Source organism: Hemiscyllium ocellatum, chromosome 17, assembly GCF_020745735.1.
Source record: "Hemiscyllium ocellatum isolate sHemOce1 chromosome 17, sHemOce1.pat.X.cur, whole genome shotgun sequence".
Classification (NCBI taxonomy): domain Eukaryota; kingdom Metazoa; phylum Chordata; class Chondrichthyes; order Orectolobiformes; family Hemiscylliidae; genus Hemiscyllium; species Hemiscyllium ocellatum.
In genome coordinates, this window is record NC_083417.1 from 2,041,699 (window position 1) to 2,059,176 (window position 17,478).

The window sequence follows — 17,478 nt, forward strand, 5'->3', positions numbered from 1 at the left end:
TCGTGGTGTAAGATTCTGGCAATTTCTCAATGTTTTTCAGGATCTCAAGGAGCATGGAATTGCGCCAAAAGGAATAACAACTACAGATGAGTTTGCCTCAAAGGCTAAAGACAAGATCTGGGAGAAGTCTCGAGCTTTGGCGAGTCTGGTAGCTCCCATTCCTGGGGCCAGCATCTTGGATGACCTGATTGCTCCAGCAAAGTGAGAGACGTGGCGGGGAGGGGAGGGGAGGGGAGGGACTGACTGTTGAAGGTAAACGTTATTCAGCAGCTGTCAATCGCATCGGCTTCATCTCTCTGCTATCATTGGCTATGATTACAAAGCAGCTGTGGTTGGGACCAGAAAGCTCAAAGAAAATCTTTTTGATTGCTCCATTGTCACAGCCTGACCAACCCTGCTGCTGCAGTCACTCTGCAGAATGCAGCCAGTCCAGTCGGTGTGGCTTTGACCGAGGGAGGACAGGCTAGTGGGTAGAGGGGTTGAAAATGCCCCTCTGACATAAGCCTTCTGTTGAAGTGTCAGCCACAATATATAAGTACCTCTTTAAACCATTCATTTTATGACGATAAAAGTTTTTCTTTATGAATATTTATCTATCCATCTATTGTAGTGAGATCACCTGAGAGTATAAAGAGGCACAAGCAATAGGAGACCAATGGGCGGAGACTTGCTCCTTTGCTTCTGTGATTGTATTCTTTAGTTTATGCCTCTCCCTCAGTGAGGTGACTTCCTCTGGCTGCAGACCAGCTTGTACATTCACCTGCTGAGTGTGTCCGTGGGTGGTTGTGGTGTTTCCATCTTCGTTAAATGTTCACTTTGCAGGGATGACCAGTGGTTTGGGAGGGTCAGAAAGCCTGGCTGGTTTGCCAGGGATCACAGGACATGGACAAAAAACTGAATAGGAGCAGAAGGAAACCATTTGGCCCCTCAATATTCAGTGATCCAACTCCTGTATTCTATATCTTTTAACTTTTGACAGTTGACGTTGAATCAGTTGTTGTTTGGGTAAAAGAGTTCCACTTGCTGTGGGTCAAATCTTTTCCTAATTTCACGCCTGAATGTCCTGGCTCCACCTTTTAGCCGATGGCCTCTCCTCCTGAGCTCCCAGATCAAAGGGAACAGTTTCCTTCGATCTGTTCCGTGTAGTATTGCAAAAATTTTGATCAAATCACTCCTTAAACTTCTAAATTCTAGCGAATGCAGCCCTGATTTCTTTACGCTGTCCTTGTAATTTCTGGCCTTGTTCCTTGTCAAACCTCTGGTGTTCTGCTGGTGTTGAGATTTGTGTGACTAATGTGCTGCAGCCCTTAGGATGTGATGATTTCAAACTGCAGCAATGCTGTGTTGGAGCAGGGGTGGAGCGGGGTCGGAGCGGGGCTGGTGTTTTGGCCTGCTCTGATTTTTAGTGTGTCACCGTTCTCATATTGAGATGATCGTTGGTAGGAGCGAGAGTGACAGGGTGGTTGTTATGGGGGTCTTTAACTTTCCAAATGTTGACTGGGAATACTATAGTTCAAGAATGTTAGATGGGTCAGTTTTTGTTCAATGTGTGCAGGAGGGTTTCCTGACACAGTATGTAGGCAGGCCAACAAGGGACGAGGCCACATTGGATTTGGTATTGGGTAATGAACCCAGCCAGGTGTTAGATTTGGAGGTAGGTGAGCACTTTGGTGACAGTGACCACAATTCAATTATGTTTACTGTTGTGATGGAAAGGGATTGGTGTATACTGCAGGGCAAGAACTATTGCTGGGGGAAACACCATTATTGATGCAATTAAGCAAGATTGAGGAAGCATAGGATGGGGAGGGAAACTGCAGGGCATGGGCCTGAAATGTGAAGCTTATTCAAGGTCCAGCTCTTGCAGGGGTGGAGTTGGTTTATTAAGCTGTGGTTTATTAAGCAAATTGAATCTCTGGTCAAGAGGAAGAAGGCAACCTATTTAGGATGAGATGTGAAGGCTCAGTTAGGGGGCTTGAGAGTTACAAGTTTGCCAGGAAATACCTAAAGAAAGAGCTAAGAACCACAAGGGGACACAAGAAGTCATTGGTGGGTAGGACCAAGGAAAACCCTAAGGTTTTCTATAGGTATATCAGGCATAAAAGAATGACTAGAGTAAGATTGGGCTAATCAAACGAAGTAGTGGGAAGTTGAGTGTGGAGTCAGAAAGTGCTAACTGAATACTATTTGTCAGTGTTCACATGAAAAAAAGACAGTGGTTGAGGAGAATACTGAGATACAGGCAACTAGATTAGATGGGACTGAGGTGCATAAAGGGGAGGTATTAACAATTCTGGGAAGTGTAAAAATAGATAAGACCCCTGGGCTGGATGAGACTTATCCTCGGATTCCCTGGGAAGCCAGGGAGGAGATTGCCGAGCCTTTGGCATTGATCTTTAAATCGTCATCGTCTGCAGGAATAGTGCCAGAAAACTGAACGATAGCAAATGTGGTTCCCCTGTTCAAGAAGGGGAGTAGAGACAACCCTGGAAATTATAGACCAGTGAGCCTTACTTCAGCTGTGGGTAAAGTGTTGGAAAGGGTTATTAGATTACTTACGGGCAATTTAGCATGGCCAATTCACCTGACCCGCACATCTTTGGACTGTGGGAGGAAACCGGAGCACCCGGAGGAAACCCACGCAGACACGGGGAGAACGTGCAAACTCCACACAGTCAGTCGCCTGAGTCAGGAATTGAACCCGGGTCTCAGGCGCTGTGAGGCAGCAGTGCTAACCACTGTGCCACCGTGCCGCCCACAAAGATTTTCAATGATGTTGGCGGGATTGAAGGGTTTGAGCTATAGGGAGAGGCTGAATAGGCTGGGGTTGATGTGGTGTATATATGGATTTCAGTAAGGTGTTTGATAAGGTTCCCCATGGTAGGCTATTGCACAAAATACAGAGGAATGGGATTGAGGGTGATTTAGTGGTTCGGATCAATAATTGGCTAGCTGAAAGAAGACAGAGGGTGGTGGTTGCTGGGAAATGTTCATCCTGGAGTTCAGTTCCTAGTGGTGTATCGCAAGGATCTGTTTTGGGTCCACTGTTGTATGGCATTTTTATAAACGAACTGGATCAGGGCATAGAAGGGTGGGTTAGTAAATTTGCAGACGACACTAAGATCGGTGGAGTTGTGGATAGTGCCAAAGGATGTTGCAGGTTACAGAGGGACATAGATAAGCTGCAGAGCTGGGCTGAGAGGTGGCAAATGGAGCTTAATGTGGAAAAGTGAGAGATGATTCACTTTGGAAGGAGTAACAGAAATGCAGAGTACTGGGCTAATGGTAAGATTCTTGGAAGTGTGGATGAGCAGAGAGATCTTAGTGTCCATGTACATAGATCCCTGAAAGTTGCCACCCCTGTTCAGAAGGTATATGGTGTGTTAGCGTTTATTGGTAGATGGATTGAGTTTTGGAACCATGAAGTACAAAGCTCTGGTGCGGCCACACTTGGAGTATTGTGTACAGTTCTGGTCACCACATTATAGGAAGGATGTGGAAGCTTTGGGAAGGGTTCAGAGGTGATTTACTGGGATGTTGCCTGGTATGGAGGGAGGGTCTAACGAAGAAAGGCTGAGGGACTTGAGGCTGTTTTCGTTAGAGAAGAAGGTTGAGAGGTGACTTAATAGAGACACATAAGATAATCAGAGGGTTAGAGATGGTGGACAGTGAGAGCCTTTTTCCTTGAATTGCGATGGCTAGCATAAAGGGGCATAGCTTTAAATTGAGGGGTGATAGATATAGGACAGATGCCAGAGGTAGTTTCTTTAGGGGCTTGGAATGCACTGCCTGCATCAGGAGGAGACTCACCAATGTTAAGGGCATTTAAATAGTCATTGGTTGGGCATATGGGCGAGAATGGAATAGTGTAGGTCAGATGGGCTTCAGATTGGTTTCACAGGTCGGTGCAACATCGAGGGCTGAAGGGCCTGTACTGCACTGGAGTGTTCTATGTTTGTGTTCTTCATCTCATTGACACAGCTGTGATCTGCCTAAAGGTTATTGAATGATTTCACTAATTCAAGGATATAACCTGTCTCCACTCTCACCTAGGATAACAATTGGTGTGCAATTACTCCGGAAAATGGGATGGAAGGAAGGCCAGGGCCTTGGACCACGTGTGAAGAGGAAACTTCGCAGGCAACAGCCTGGTGAGAAATGTTCTAGTACTTCCCTGCTCAATCTCAGCCTCGTTTCAAAACTCAGCAAGTTACAGAGTTTAAAACATACTTGCATTTTTATGGCACCTTTCACAACTTCACAATATCCTTTAGCTTTACAGTTGCAACTGTCCCTTTGAGATGTAGTTACTGTTGTAATGCAGGAAGGTACAGTAAGCTCTGATACAGAGCACAGTTCAGAAAGGGGCACCCTAAGGGGATTGTTTTTCTGTCTAGCCCCCAGATCCTTAAACAGACTATTATTTGACAGCAAGAGCTCATATGATTCTCTCCTCTCGGTCAGAGTTGTTGTGCATTCAAATCTCACCCCAGAAAGGATTGCTGTATGGTTGGCGGTTCTGTCCTTCAGGTGGGACATTAAAAAGGCTGTCTACCATCTGAGTAGAGTTAAAGATCACTGGAAATTATTTCAGAGAGGAGCAGGAGAACCATCCCCAGTGCCTGACCAATATTCATCCCCCAGCAAGCATCGCTCGGTGAGTTTACCTGGTCGTTATCAAAGCTTTTTGGTATTGCTTTTCCTAGAGAGGATAGAATATTATCTGCTGATCAACTGCTGACAAATAATAGTCTCCTGAAGGGAGTGGGCACTGGATTGAGAAAGCAGTCCTCTTAGGGACTCCATTTCTGAACTGTGCTGTGTATCACTCAGTAGACAGTAAAAAGGAGGAAACTTAGGATGGACTGTGTGTGTGTGTGTGTGTGTGTGTGTGTGTGTGTGTGTGTGTGTGTGTGTGTGTGTGCGCGCACACAAGGAAGGGATTCCTGAACTTGGTGCACTGCAGTGAGCTCCCAATGTGGGAACGTGATTCAAGAGCAGAATACTGCAGGTCTGAAATAAAAAAAACAAATTGCTGGGAATACCCAGCAGATCAGGCAACCCCTCCGGAGGGAGAGAGGGGATGTGGGTGGAGTGGGGGTGGAGTTGGGTTAACTGTTTACATGTCAATCAACCTTGTTATGGAGAAACAATCTACAGAAAATGAACTTTGGATCTCTGAGCTTTTCAGATTTCAGATAAAGAATTGTGGAAGTTTATGATGGTGTGGAAGGCAGGAAAGATTTAAAGGCAAGAGAGTGGTAACAGGAAGATGATACCCTGGGGGTGACCTCCAGCCAACCACAGACACTACAGATACCTTTCAGAGCGAAATAGAGTAGGACTTCAAACTTATGCAACAGTGGGGTGGAGGGGACGTTAGGACCTGTGCCCAGAGAATGTGAAGAGGATTAATAAAGTTTTTGGAGTGGGTGTATGAGCTGTTATTAGAGGAAGAGTCTGTAAAGTGGCGATCCAGTAGATGGACAGTCAATTGGTTTTCACTGAGATTGTATCTAGAAAGGATCTCTAACAGTGAAAAACATTCCAAGTTGCTTCACCTCGAGTGTTATCAACCAGAATATGACACCGAATCACGTGTCGAAATCTCGGACCATGGTTATAAATATGTTCAAAGGTGTGTTTGAACGAAGGTCTTGAGGGAGGGAGAGAGGATGGGAGATTTACGGTTCCCCAATGATGTGCCCAGTTAAAATGAGGGATTTGCAGAGGGTCAGAATTAGTGTGGGGAGATCTTGGAGTGTTCTGGGGTCAGATGTTGAGAGAAAAAGGGATGGGCCAAAACCATGGGAAGATTTGGAAAACCGTGATGAAAAGATGGCACAGAAGAAGTCTATTAGTCTGTCAAACCTCAACCAGCTTTCTGAAAGAGCTGTTTAATTTACCTCACTTCCCTGCTCTTCCATCACTGAAATGTCACCTTTTCCCATTTTAAAGTTTTGGTCCAATCCCTTTTTGACAGTTCCCGTTGAATCTGCTTCCACTGTCCATTTCTGCCATTGCATTCCAGATCACGGCAACTCTCTGTCAAACAGATGTCACTGGTACCATTCTGGCAGCATTGTTTAATGAGGTCTCAGAATAAATCTGTTATAAATGTTCAGCTGTATGGAAGATAAGGGAATTGGTTTGAAAGTAGGTTGATGGTCAGGGGTTTGGGTTAAAGGGCAGTGTTCAGCTCAGAGATGATCTGATTGGATGTGGTACCATGCCCCTCCCACTGAGGTCACTGGTTCAGGCTGGCCATGCAGACCTGAACCAATGTCAAAATTTGCTGAGGCCACTGGAGTCATGGGTTTGCCAAACAACATGGAGTTTTGTAACAGACTTCAGGAATTCTTCGAGGAGAAAGTGAGGTCTGCAAATGCTGGAGATCAGAGCTGAAAATGTGTTGCTGGAAATGTGCAGCAGGTCAGGCAGCATCCAAGGAGCAGGAGAATCGGGCAGCTTATGCCCGAAACTTCGATTCTCCTGTTCCTTGGATGCTGCCTGACCTGCTGCGCATTTTCAGTTCAGGAATTCTTCAACAGTCGGGACCAGTGGATGGCAGATGTAATTTGATGTACTAAGTATGAAGTTATTTGGTTTGGAAATAAAAACGGAGGAACTGAAGCATGTGGCTGAAGAAACTGCAGGATGTAAGTGAGGAGAAAGACAGCCTGAATATAGAATTCTGTGAAAGGAGAGAAAGATGTGGGAAGGCCAGCAAAATCTGCAGTTTTATTAAAAAGAGTGAGGAGTGCAGAGTAAAGGAATAACTCTGAATTTATGCATGTTCCCAGCCAGGCCATTGTTCAGGGACAGCTGTAGAATTGACATGCATTGTCCTCAGGGCGTACCATCACTCCCAAATAGTCTGTTGAAGAGATGGTGATGAACTGCTGCAGTCCGTCTGGTGAAGGTATGGCTGGGAGGGTGACTGGTGTAGGATTTTGTTTATGGGGTGTCTGTGATGGGTCAACCTTTCAATGAGGGACCTAACCCAGGGCTTTTGCCAACCACGTTCACATTGTGTATACCCACAGAAAGCATACCCACCTTGTTCAGCTTAGGGCTTTACAGAGTACTCCAGAGCACAGTCTATCCTGGTATTTCTGTTCCACCCAGACCCTGTTCATATAACCCTGTCAGGGTGTCCCTCCATTCTCTTGTCAAATCTTGTCAGATCTTGTTGAAAGGAGAGATGTGTAGCTGAAGCTTTTCATTTTGCACTCATCACGGCAAATGTAAGAATGCCACATTTCCCAAGTTGGAAAAGCTGCTTGGTAAGACACTTCACAGTTCTGCTAAGCTGTGGCTACTTGAGCAGTGGTTCCCTTTTGAGGATGCTACTGCCCATACAAAAGGTTATTGGTTGGCCTCACAATTCAGTGACCTTTTGTCTGTGTGTGGCTGCTCAAGTCAGACACTGTGTTCCTTCAGCTCATAATATCTGGAGTACAGACTGCACTCACCAGCATGTGCTTGTGTAACCCAATATGAAAAATGTCTACATTTTGATGTGATTCCACATGCAGTCACAATTGTTGAATGATCATGAATGTGCTAGCAAGCAATTTAAGATGTGGAGGTGCCGGTGTTGGATTGGGGTGGACAAAGCCAGGTTTTAGTCCAACAGGTTTATTTGGAAGCACTAGCTTTCGAAACACTGCTCCTTCGTCAGGTGGTTATGGAGCAGGATCTCAAGACACAGAATTTGTAATAAAAGATTACAGTGTCATGCAACTGAAATGACAGACCTGTATTGAACAAACCTAGATTGATGTTAAGTCTTTCATCTTTTAGAATGGGTTGCAGGTTTTGATTCATTAATATGTAAATCCCAGAACTACTTTTAAGTTACATTCTCGACATAACTTAAGGTTTTATTAAAAAAAAGTGACATCTCTGCTCAGACAACGTATCAAAGGTGTGAGGTTAGAGTCTCTGTATCCCAAACTTGAGTCAGACTGGTTCTGTTTCCAAAGTAGGAATTTATAAAAATATAATTCTGCAATTGCAAAGTCACCCCATAGATGTGTGTATGCGTGTGCGTGAGGGAGAGATGGAGTAAGAGTGCATGTTTGTGTGTGTGTGCATGTGTGTGACAGAGTATAAACCTGTGAGAAGGTGTGGGATGTGTGCTTGAGAAAGACAGCGTCGTGTGAGAGTATGTAAGTGTGTGTGAGTGAGTGAAAGTTACACCTGCACTTCCACACGTCATTTATTGTATCCGTTGCTCCCGTTGCGGTCTCCTCTATATCCGGGGAACAGGATGCCTACTTGCAGAACGTTTCAGAGAACATCTCCAGGACACCCGCACCAACCAACCCCACCGCCCCATGGCCAAACATTCCAACTCCCCCTCCCACTCTGCCGAGGACATGCAGGTCCTGGGCCTCCTTCATCGCTACTCCCTCAACACCTGACGCCTGGAGGAAGAGCTCCTCATCTTCCACCTCGAGACCCTCCAACCCCATGACATCAATGTGGATTTCACCAGTTTCCTCATTTTCCTTTTCCCCCCACCTTATCCCAGTTCCAACCTTCCACCTCAGCACCGCCCTCATGACCTGTCCCACATCCCCTCTGACCTATCACCTTCACCCCCACCTCCATCCACCTATTGCACTCTCGGCTACCTTCCACCTAACCCCACCCCTTCCCATTTATCTCTCCAGCCCCCCAGGGTCCCAGCCTCATTCCTGATGAAGGGCTTTTCTCTGAAACGTCAATATTCCTGCTCCTCAAATGCTGCCTGACTGACTGTGTTTTTCCAGCACCGCACTCAACTCTAATCTCCAGCATCTGCAGTCCTCACTTTCGCCTGCTTGTGTGTGAGTCTATAGTGTACTGGGGTCACCTGTCGTGACATGTCCCTGAGGTCCAGGTTGAGGCCATCCTCATGTTTACCGGACTTGGCTATCAGCCTGTGCTCGGCCACTCTGCATTGGTGCATATTCTGAAGGCTTCTTTGCTGCACAGGACCTCCAACCAGCACCATACCCCAGATACATGAATGACATTTTCTTCCTCTGGACCATAGTGAGGAGTTATTGAAACAACTACACAGTGATCTCAACAAGTTTCATCCCACTGTCACACAGACTACCCTTTAGTGTCAGTCTCGTTCTTGGACACATGTATCTCCATAAAGGATAGGTACCTCACTCTACTGCAAACCCACGGGTAACCTCACAATACTACACTTCTCTAGTTTCTACCTGAAACATGCTAAACCAGTCATTACCTACGGATAAGCCCTCTCTTCAGATGGGGAGGAATGTGACAGACAGCTGAAGGGCACAATGCTCAACTCATCGATCACCAGGTCCAACGTTGCCACAGCGAGAAACCGTAATGACCTCCTCAGGAAACAGATGGGATGCGGTCGAAAGGGTACCCTTCGTGTCCAGTATTTCGTTGGAGCGGCGAAACTACGCCATGTTCTTCGCAGCCTGTACCACATTATCGATGAGGATGAGCACCTCGCCAAGACCTTCCCCACCCCTCCACCTCTCACCTTTAAACAACCACCAAACCCTAAACAGGTCATTGTTCATAGCAAACTGCGCAGCCTTCAGGACACCATCAACCACCACACCATACAACCCTGTCATGGCAACCACTTCCAGACGTGTCAGTGTCGACACGGAAACTGCCATTACACATGGGGCCACCCACCATGTATGCAGCAGGTACTCATGCCACTCAGCTGACGTTGCCTATCTCATACACTGCAGGCACGGCTGCCCTGAGGCATGGTAGATTTTGATTTGCTCAAAAAGCGCATGGTCTGCAGGCAGTCAGTCCATGTGACATTTTATAAATTCCTGCTTTGGAAATAGAACCTGTCTGACTCAAGGTTGGAATACAGACAGACTCTAACCTCACACCTTTATTGCATTATCTGAGCAGATATGTCCCCCTTTTAAAATAAAACCTTAAGTTATGTCGAGAATGTGACTTGGAAGAATTTCTAGGATTTACATATTAATGAACCGAAATCTGCAACCCATTCTATAAGATAGAAGCCTTAACAGCAATCCAGGTTTGTTCAATACAGGTATACTATTTCAGTTGTATGATACTGTAACCTTTTACTATAAATTCTGTGTTTTATGATCCTGTTCCACTGCTACCTGATAAAGAAGCAGCTCTCCAAAAATGAGTTCTTCCAAATAAACCTGTTAAAACAATTTAAGATAATCATGCTCCTAATTTCACTCATTTGTGAAGCAATATCCATTCAAGGGCAGAGCCCCGTTCTCTGCATAATCTCAAAGGTTTGGGAGCCGATTAGTTCTCTGTTTTATCGATGGCACTGTCTCATCAATTGGATTTGATTTTCCAATCTATCGGCATCCTTTTCTGTTGGAGAAATTATTGTGAAGACTCAAAGTTGCCATTCTTGCGTTTGTTGTGGTGATGGAAGACAACAGGTCCCTCTTGGCAGCAGTATTCCTTTCTTCCTCCTTTGCGTATCTAGCTTCTCCTAAAATATATCTGTGCTGTTCAACTGATCTACTCAGTTTGGTAACATGTTCATTCTCCCCACTCTCTGGGTAAAGAGGTTTCCCTTATCTAATACTAATAGTCTTAGCATCACTGTGTCTACATTGAAGAAACACTGACCAGGGCAAGAACTCCCTCTGTGTTTCCTCTGGCCCAGAGTCTTGGTCTAATTGCAGCACCACAACCTGAGCTGGGATCTTCAACTTCACCCCAAGGCTGGGACCACCCCTAGGGCCCTAGTTACTGACTGAACATCAAGCATCTTCCCGTTGTAATGCAATAATGTAGGACTCATTGCTCTTACTGGTTCTGTTTTGTTTGCCACACAGAGACAGGTGTGAAAGTGTATGGGTGTTCCTTGCCTGATGAAGGTTCAGATGGATCGCAGGTATGACTTAGCACCCTAACTGTTGTGTGTCCAAGCCCTGCATTTTGCAGTTTTAACGGTTAAGCATTTCATTACCTGCAGTGTTGTGTTATATGCTCTTAGTGTATGCTTGTATGGAGAAATATAAAACATCCACTCTATACCTAAGGAATGATACATCAGATAGTTATCAAAAAGGTGAGAAGAACCGAGACATTCGGTGATTCAACTACACCCTTCACTAAAAGCAAGAGGACAGATAAAAATGAATAATTTGTCTTTGTCACAAGAATACTTTGAAACAAAGGAGTGGAGATGGCATTGCATCTTGGCTTCGGGCCCAGTTGGAGTGTTACATTTAGTTCCAGGCCCCACTGCAGCTTTGGAACCAAGTCCTGGCCTGCCAGCTGTGAAGTGCACTTTCCCCATGAAGATATGAGCAAATGTAAGACAGTAAGAAAAGGTGCAGGACAAATCCAGTCAACTCCTTGTGTCAGGTTTGTAGTTCAGTGAAATCATGGTTGATCTGTTATTTCAATACTATCTTTCTGTTCCCCTTGCTGTTTTAATCTGTAGAAATCTAGCAATCTTAGATTTGCCCGTACTCAGTGGCCTCCTTTGGGACAAACAGTTCCAAAGTTTCCCCATCTTTTGAGTGAAAAGGTTCCTTGTCACCTCCGTGCTAAATGGTCTGCCCTACAACAGTGGCAGGAACCCATGGTGTTGGTCAGTACACACCAGCCCAGGCAGGGGAAATGTCCTTCCTGAATCTACCCTGTCAATCCCTTTAAGGGTTTTGTATATTTGAATGAGATCACCTCTCATTCTTTGCCAGAAAATATAGGTCCAGTTCCTCAGACAACAATCACTCCATCCCAGGTATTAGTTTGATTAACTACTGCCCCTGTGGATGTTTGATCTTTGGGAAGGAGACAACAAACCTCTCAAAACTCTGGTTGTGGTCTCTCTAAGACTGTGTATAAATGCACAAAGACATCTCTAATCCGATATCCAAACCTCTTGTTAAAAGCTCCACCTTCCATTTACCTCCATAGTTTCTTGCTGTTCCTGCAGGTTCACTTGGACTCATGAACACGGTCACCCAACTTCCTTTGAAGTTTGGCATTTCCCAGACCCTCACCCTCACAGAAACAATCGATATTTCTGTTTTCCTAACAAAGTGTGTAACCTCACATTTCACCACACTGTATTCCATCTCCCAAATCTTTGTCACTCACTGACCCTCGACAAATTGCCTTGAATCATCTTTGCAACTCGTCACAGCTCAGGCTTCCACCTGTTAGGACGCAGGATAAACCCTCTGGCTTGATTTCGAGCAGCAACACAGAAAAGCTTTATCCCATGCAGTAATCTGTGAACATTCAAGAGGCCAAGAACTGTTTAAAGTAACAATTGACACCTTGATTTCTTAAAGTATAACAGAGAATAATTAACTTAACAACTATTTACAACTCCTTCCTCTAACCTATCTTTTACTTTCCCGTCTGTAATACTCGCCCAATAAAACCCCCGATCAATATTTATCAAAACTTCAACTTTCAAAACCAGCTAGCAGTCGAATCTTCTTCCTGTGTCATCTTCACAGGGCATCACTTTAAACTGATCTAGCCCATTTGGGGCTATAAACACAGAGGTGTATTTCACTGTCTCTGATAAAGGTACCTGCGAATCACCACGCATTAAGTCCAACTTGGTGATGTAACTGGCTTGTTAAAACATTTTCAATGCTTATCCAAATACTTTTTAGAAGGTTGTACGGTTTCCTGCCTCACTCCCACTTCTGTGCATTTCAGAAATCCCTTCTAAACTTTCTGCCTTTCACCTTGTCATTCTGCCCCCTTGTTATTATCCCTTTAATAAAGGGTAGCAGTGCTCTCTGACCACCCTGCCCATAGCCCTCATAATCTTACACAGCTCTAACAGGTCCCTCCTCAGCTTCGCTGCTCTCTAAAGAAACCAACTCGAGCTCATGCAGCCTCCCTTCGTGACTGAAATGTAACATCTCAGACCATAAAATGTAGGTGCAGATTTAGGCCATTCAGCCCATTGAGTCTGCCTCACCTTTCAATCCTGGCTGATACATTTCTCAACCTCATTCTCCTGCCTTCTCCCCAGATCCCTTGATTCCTTACTAATCAAGAGCCTATCTCTGACTTAAATACACTCCGTGACTGGGCCTCCACAGCCCTCTGTGGCAGTGAGTTCCTCATTCCCCAGCCTCTAGTTGAAGAAATTCTTCCTCATCTCAGTTCTAAAGAATCATCCCTTCACCCTGGGGCTGTACCCTCAGGTCCCAGTCTCTCTCTGTACTGGGAACATCTTCTCCATGTCCACCCAAAGCAGGCCCCTCAGTATTCTGTAAGTTTCAATCAGATCCCCCATTATCCTTCTAAACTCCATCAAGTACAGACCCAGAGTCTTCAAGTGTTCCTCATATGACAAGCCCTTCATCGCGGGATTCATTTGTGTAAACCTCCTCTGAACCCCCTCCAATGTCAGCAACATCCCTTCCTTAAATATGGGCCCACAAATGCTCACAATATTCTGAATGGGGTCTGTCCACAGCCTTATCCAGCCTCAATAGTGCATCCCTGCTCTTGTATTCTCGCCCTCTCGAAATGAATGCTAACATTGTATTTGCCTTTCTAACTACCGACTACATGTTAACCTTATGAGAATCCTGAACTACGACATCCAAAATCTCTTTGTGCTTTAGATTTCTGAAGCCTTTTCCCAGTTAGAAAATAGTCTACGTTTCTACTCTTCCTACCAAAGTACATGACCTCTCCCTTTCCACGCTATATTCCATCTGCCAATTGTTTGCCCATTCTCCTATCCTGTCCAAGTCCTTCTGCAGCCTCCCTGCTTCTAGTTTAAATTTCTCCCGACAACACAAGCAAACCCACTCACAAGGATGTTAGTCCCTACTCGCCTTCAAAGGCTGGCCATCCTGTTTGTATAGGTCCCACCTTTTGGAGAAAGGGTCCGAGTGATCCAAAAATCTGAAACCCACCCTCCTGCACAAAACTCTTGAAGCCCACATTCATCTGGCCAAATCTCCTCAAAGGCTAACCACATGGAACTGTGTGCCGTTCACGGTGCAGCCACCCGGTGACATCGCTGATCCTGGTGCTAGGGAATGACGTCACGTCATCCTGGAGTCACGTCTGTGGCCACAGAAATGCCTGCCTGAATATAATGCTTTTATTTGGTTAGGCAGCAATGCTGAGGACCAGGTGATGGGGGATTAAGATGTGAGGGAGTGATTGGTTTCTTCCTGTTTCTCAGTTTCTAAACACTGAAAGGAGTTTGGCAGTAAAGCTGTCTTGTCTTTAATATTGTGTCATAATTGTAAGCCTTTGCAGTCTGTTCTCTGTTCTGGGTTTCCTTTCAGGAGGAAGAGGATGAGTACCAGCCTGAAAATGTCACCTTTGCACCAAAGGATGTGGTGGTGGTGGACTTCACATCAAAGGATGATCGCCATGGGCTTGGTTACAGTGGAATCGATCCCCGCAGGGCGTTGTTTGGGGCATCTAGACAGGACTCCAGTAACATCTTCAACACCGACTCGGACAGGACCAGCAGTCTGCTTGGCGATATTCAACCCAGCATGGGCAGAAAGCTGGGCATCAGCGGGCAGGTGAACAAGGAGCAAGATTGCCAGCAATGAGCTGAAGGAAATCCGGGCTGCTAAGGGAACCGGAACTGGAGAAGTGGCAAACTCTGTGCTGAAGGAATTTGGAGAGGGGGGCGGTGCCATGGCGAGGCTACTGAAAGATTTAAATAACTTGATGAAATTTTAAATATGAGGCATTAGTGAACTAGGAGCCAATGTGAGACTTGGGGTAGGCTTTGTGGGCCAAATGGCCTCTGGCTGCTCTGTACTGATTGTGAGGGCTAGGCAGCAGGTACAGGGGCGATGGGTTAGAGTTGGGGTGTGTTAGGACAGGTACCGGGGGGCGATGGGTTAGAGTTGGGGTGTGTTAGGACAGGTACCGGGGGGTGATGGGTTAGAGTTGGGGTGTGTTAGGGCAGGTACGGGGGGGGTGATGGGTTAGAGTTGGGGTGTGTTAGCGCAGGTACGGGGGGGGGCGGTGGGTTAGAGTTGGGGGTGTGTTAGCGCAGGTACGGGGGGGGTGATGGGTTAGAGTTGGGGTGTGTTAGCGCAGGTACGGGGGGGGGGCGCGGTGGGTTAGAGTTGGGGTGTGTTAGCGCAGGTACGGGGGGGTGATGGGTTAGAGTTGGGGTGTGTTAGGACAGGTACCGGGGGGTGATGGGTTAGAGTTGGGGTGTGTTAGCGCAGGTACGGGGGGGGGCGGTGGGTTAGAGTTGGGGTGTGTTAGGACAGGTACCGGGGGGGCGATGGGTTAGAGTTGGGGTGTGTTAGGACAGGTACCGGGGGGCGATGGGTTAGAGTTGGGGTGTGTTAGGACAGGTACCGGGGGGTGATGGGTTAGAGTTGGGGTGTGTTAGGACAGGTACCGGGGGGTGATGGGTTAGAGTTGGGGTGTGTTAGCGCAGGTACGGGGGGGGCGGTGGGTTAGAGTTGGGGTGTGTTAGGACAGGTACCGGGGGGGCGATGGGTTAGAGTTGGGGTGTGTTAGGACAGGTACCGGGGGGCGATGGGTTAGAGTTGGGGTGTGTTAGGACAGGTACCGGGGGGGCGATGGGTTAGAGTTGGGGTGTGTTAGGACAGGTACCGGGGGGGCGATGGGTTAGAGTTGGGGTGTGTTAGGACAGGTACCGGGGGGTGATGGGTTAGAGTTGGGGTGTGTTAGGACAGGTACCGGGGGGTGATGGGTTAGAGTTGGGGTGTGTTAGCGCAGGTACGGGGGGGGGCGGTGGGTTAGAGTTGGGGTGTGTTAGGACAGGTACCGGGGCGGCGGTGGGTTAGAGTTGGGGTGTGTTAGCGCAGGTACGGGGGGGGTGATGGGTTAGAGTTGGGATGTGTTAGCGCAGGTACGGGGGGGGGGGGTGATGGGTGAGAGTTGGGGTGTGTTAGCGCAGGTACGTGGGGGGGTGATGGGTGAGAGTTGGGGTGTGTTAGCGCAGGTACGGGGGGGGTGATGGGTGAGAGTTGGCGTGTGTTAGCGCAGGTACGGGGGGGGGGGGGGGGTTGATGGGTTAGAGTTGGGGTGTGTTAGCGCATTGCTGTGGAGTTTGTAGTTTGGAGAATATGCGGCTGCTTGAACATTGACAAGATAGTGTGACAGTGCCAGACTGAGAGTTTGAGTTAGGGGGTTACATGTGCCATGTGGATGGTGGGCAGCCTCTGGGGATTCAGGAGCTGAGTTCCTTGGTACAGAGTTCCCTGTCTTGGAGCTCCTGTTTCCCCAGTATTTGTATTGCTAGTTCAGTTCAGTTCAGTTTCTGCCCTGGAGGACCCCTCCGGATGTTCATAGTGATGTGTTGGTGATGGTGATGCCATTGAATGTCTGCGGATGGTGAGATGCTCTTTGTTGGCCATTGTTGTTGCCTGGATTTTGTGTGGCACCGGTGTTTGTTGCCACGCGTGTGCCCAAGCTTGCGTGTTGTTTGGGTCTGAGTGCATTTGGAACAAAAAGCCCTTTGAGGTTCAGTCTGTGAGAATTCCTGAGGAGAAAGATGGAGTTCGGGATGGAGATTCTGCTGGCGTCTAAAGACAATGTCTTTGTTATTTCTATTCTTTAATGAGAGAGAGTTTGCCTGTACCTTGTCAGTGCTGGGGGTGGGGCATGAAAGTGAAGACAGTGCAGGGCTTGGAAGAGGTGATTTATAACAATAACCTTCACGTCCTGAAGATTACCCAAAGGGTTTTATTAGTAATGAATTACTTTGGAGATCTGCTGCTCTAGAGCTGTACTGGTTTCAGGTTTGTAGGCATCGTGGAGACTCCTGTAAGTTCACATTAGACTAACTTGACAGAAGCTGGAGAAAGCACTTCATATTCACTTGGGGTGAGAGTGCTTGGAATGTCGGTTACACTGTGGGCAGGTTGGGCAGCAGGATGTCAGACTGACTGTGTTTTTTTAACTGCTTTAATAGGCATTCGGTGTGGGGGCCCTGGAGCAGGAGGATGATGATATCTATGCCAGGGATACACTGTCCCAGTATGACACTGTACTGAGAGAGGAGGAACCAGAGGATGCCCTGTATGGGTGGACTGCACCACAGCAATACAAGAACGCCAAAGGTGAGTGCTTGTCACACGGTGATGGGCAGCTCCCTGCAGGATGCTGCCAAGCTCAGGTTGACCTTGGAGAGGGTGAATTTCAATCCGACTTGTCTGTTCCAGGTTCGATTCCTCAGGCCGGATCTGTTGGGAAAATGTTGGCGGGCTTCTGCTTGGCTTCCAAGTCAGCTCAACCCAAGAAGGTAGGTGCCTTCTGTGTGACAGCCTCCCTTAACAAGCAAGCTGAGGGAAGTGGGGAAGGCCCGAACCAGGGTCACGCCACACAAACTAGTCCCTAACAAACCCAATCAGCATTCCAGAGAGAGAGTGCTGAGAATGTGGAACTCCGCTGTGCAGGTAGTGGCTGAGATGAACAAGCATTCATACATTCCAGGGTAGGCTGAATAAAGACACGGGAGCGACA

At 47.0% G+C, this 17,478-nt stretch overlaps 1 protein-coding gene across 2 annotated transcripts in view; it reads left to right on the forward strand.

The window, feature by feature from the left end:
- Positions 1-17,478, forward strand: part of gpatch1 (G patch domain containing 1) — a 46,847-nt gene that overhangs the window by 3,803 nt on the left and 25,566 nt on the right. For both annotated transcript variants that reach the window (XM_060837912.1, XM_060837913.1), the window contains exons 4-9: positions 41-201; positions 4,054-4,151; positions 10,845-10,903; positions 14,298-14,543; positions 16,928-17,075; positions 17,178-17,257. In XM_060837912.1, coding sequence (XP_060693895.1) covers positions 41-201; positions 4,054-4,151; positions 10,845-10,903; positions 14,298-14,543; positions 16,928-17,075; positions 17,178-17,257 — 792 coding nt within the window. The remainder of the gene's footprint in view (positions 1-40; positions 202-4,053; positions 4,152-10,844; positions 10,904-14,297; positions 14,544-16,927; positions 17,076-17,177; positions 17,258-17,478) is intronic.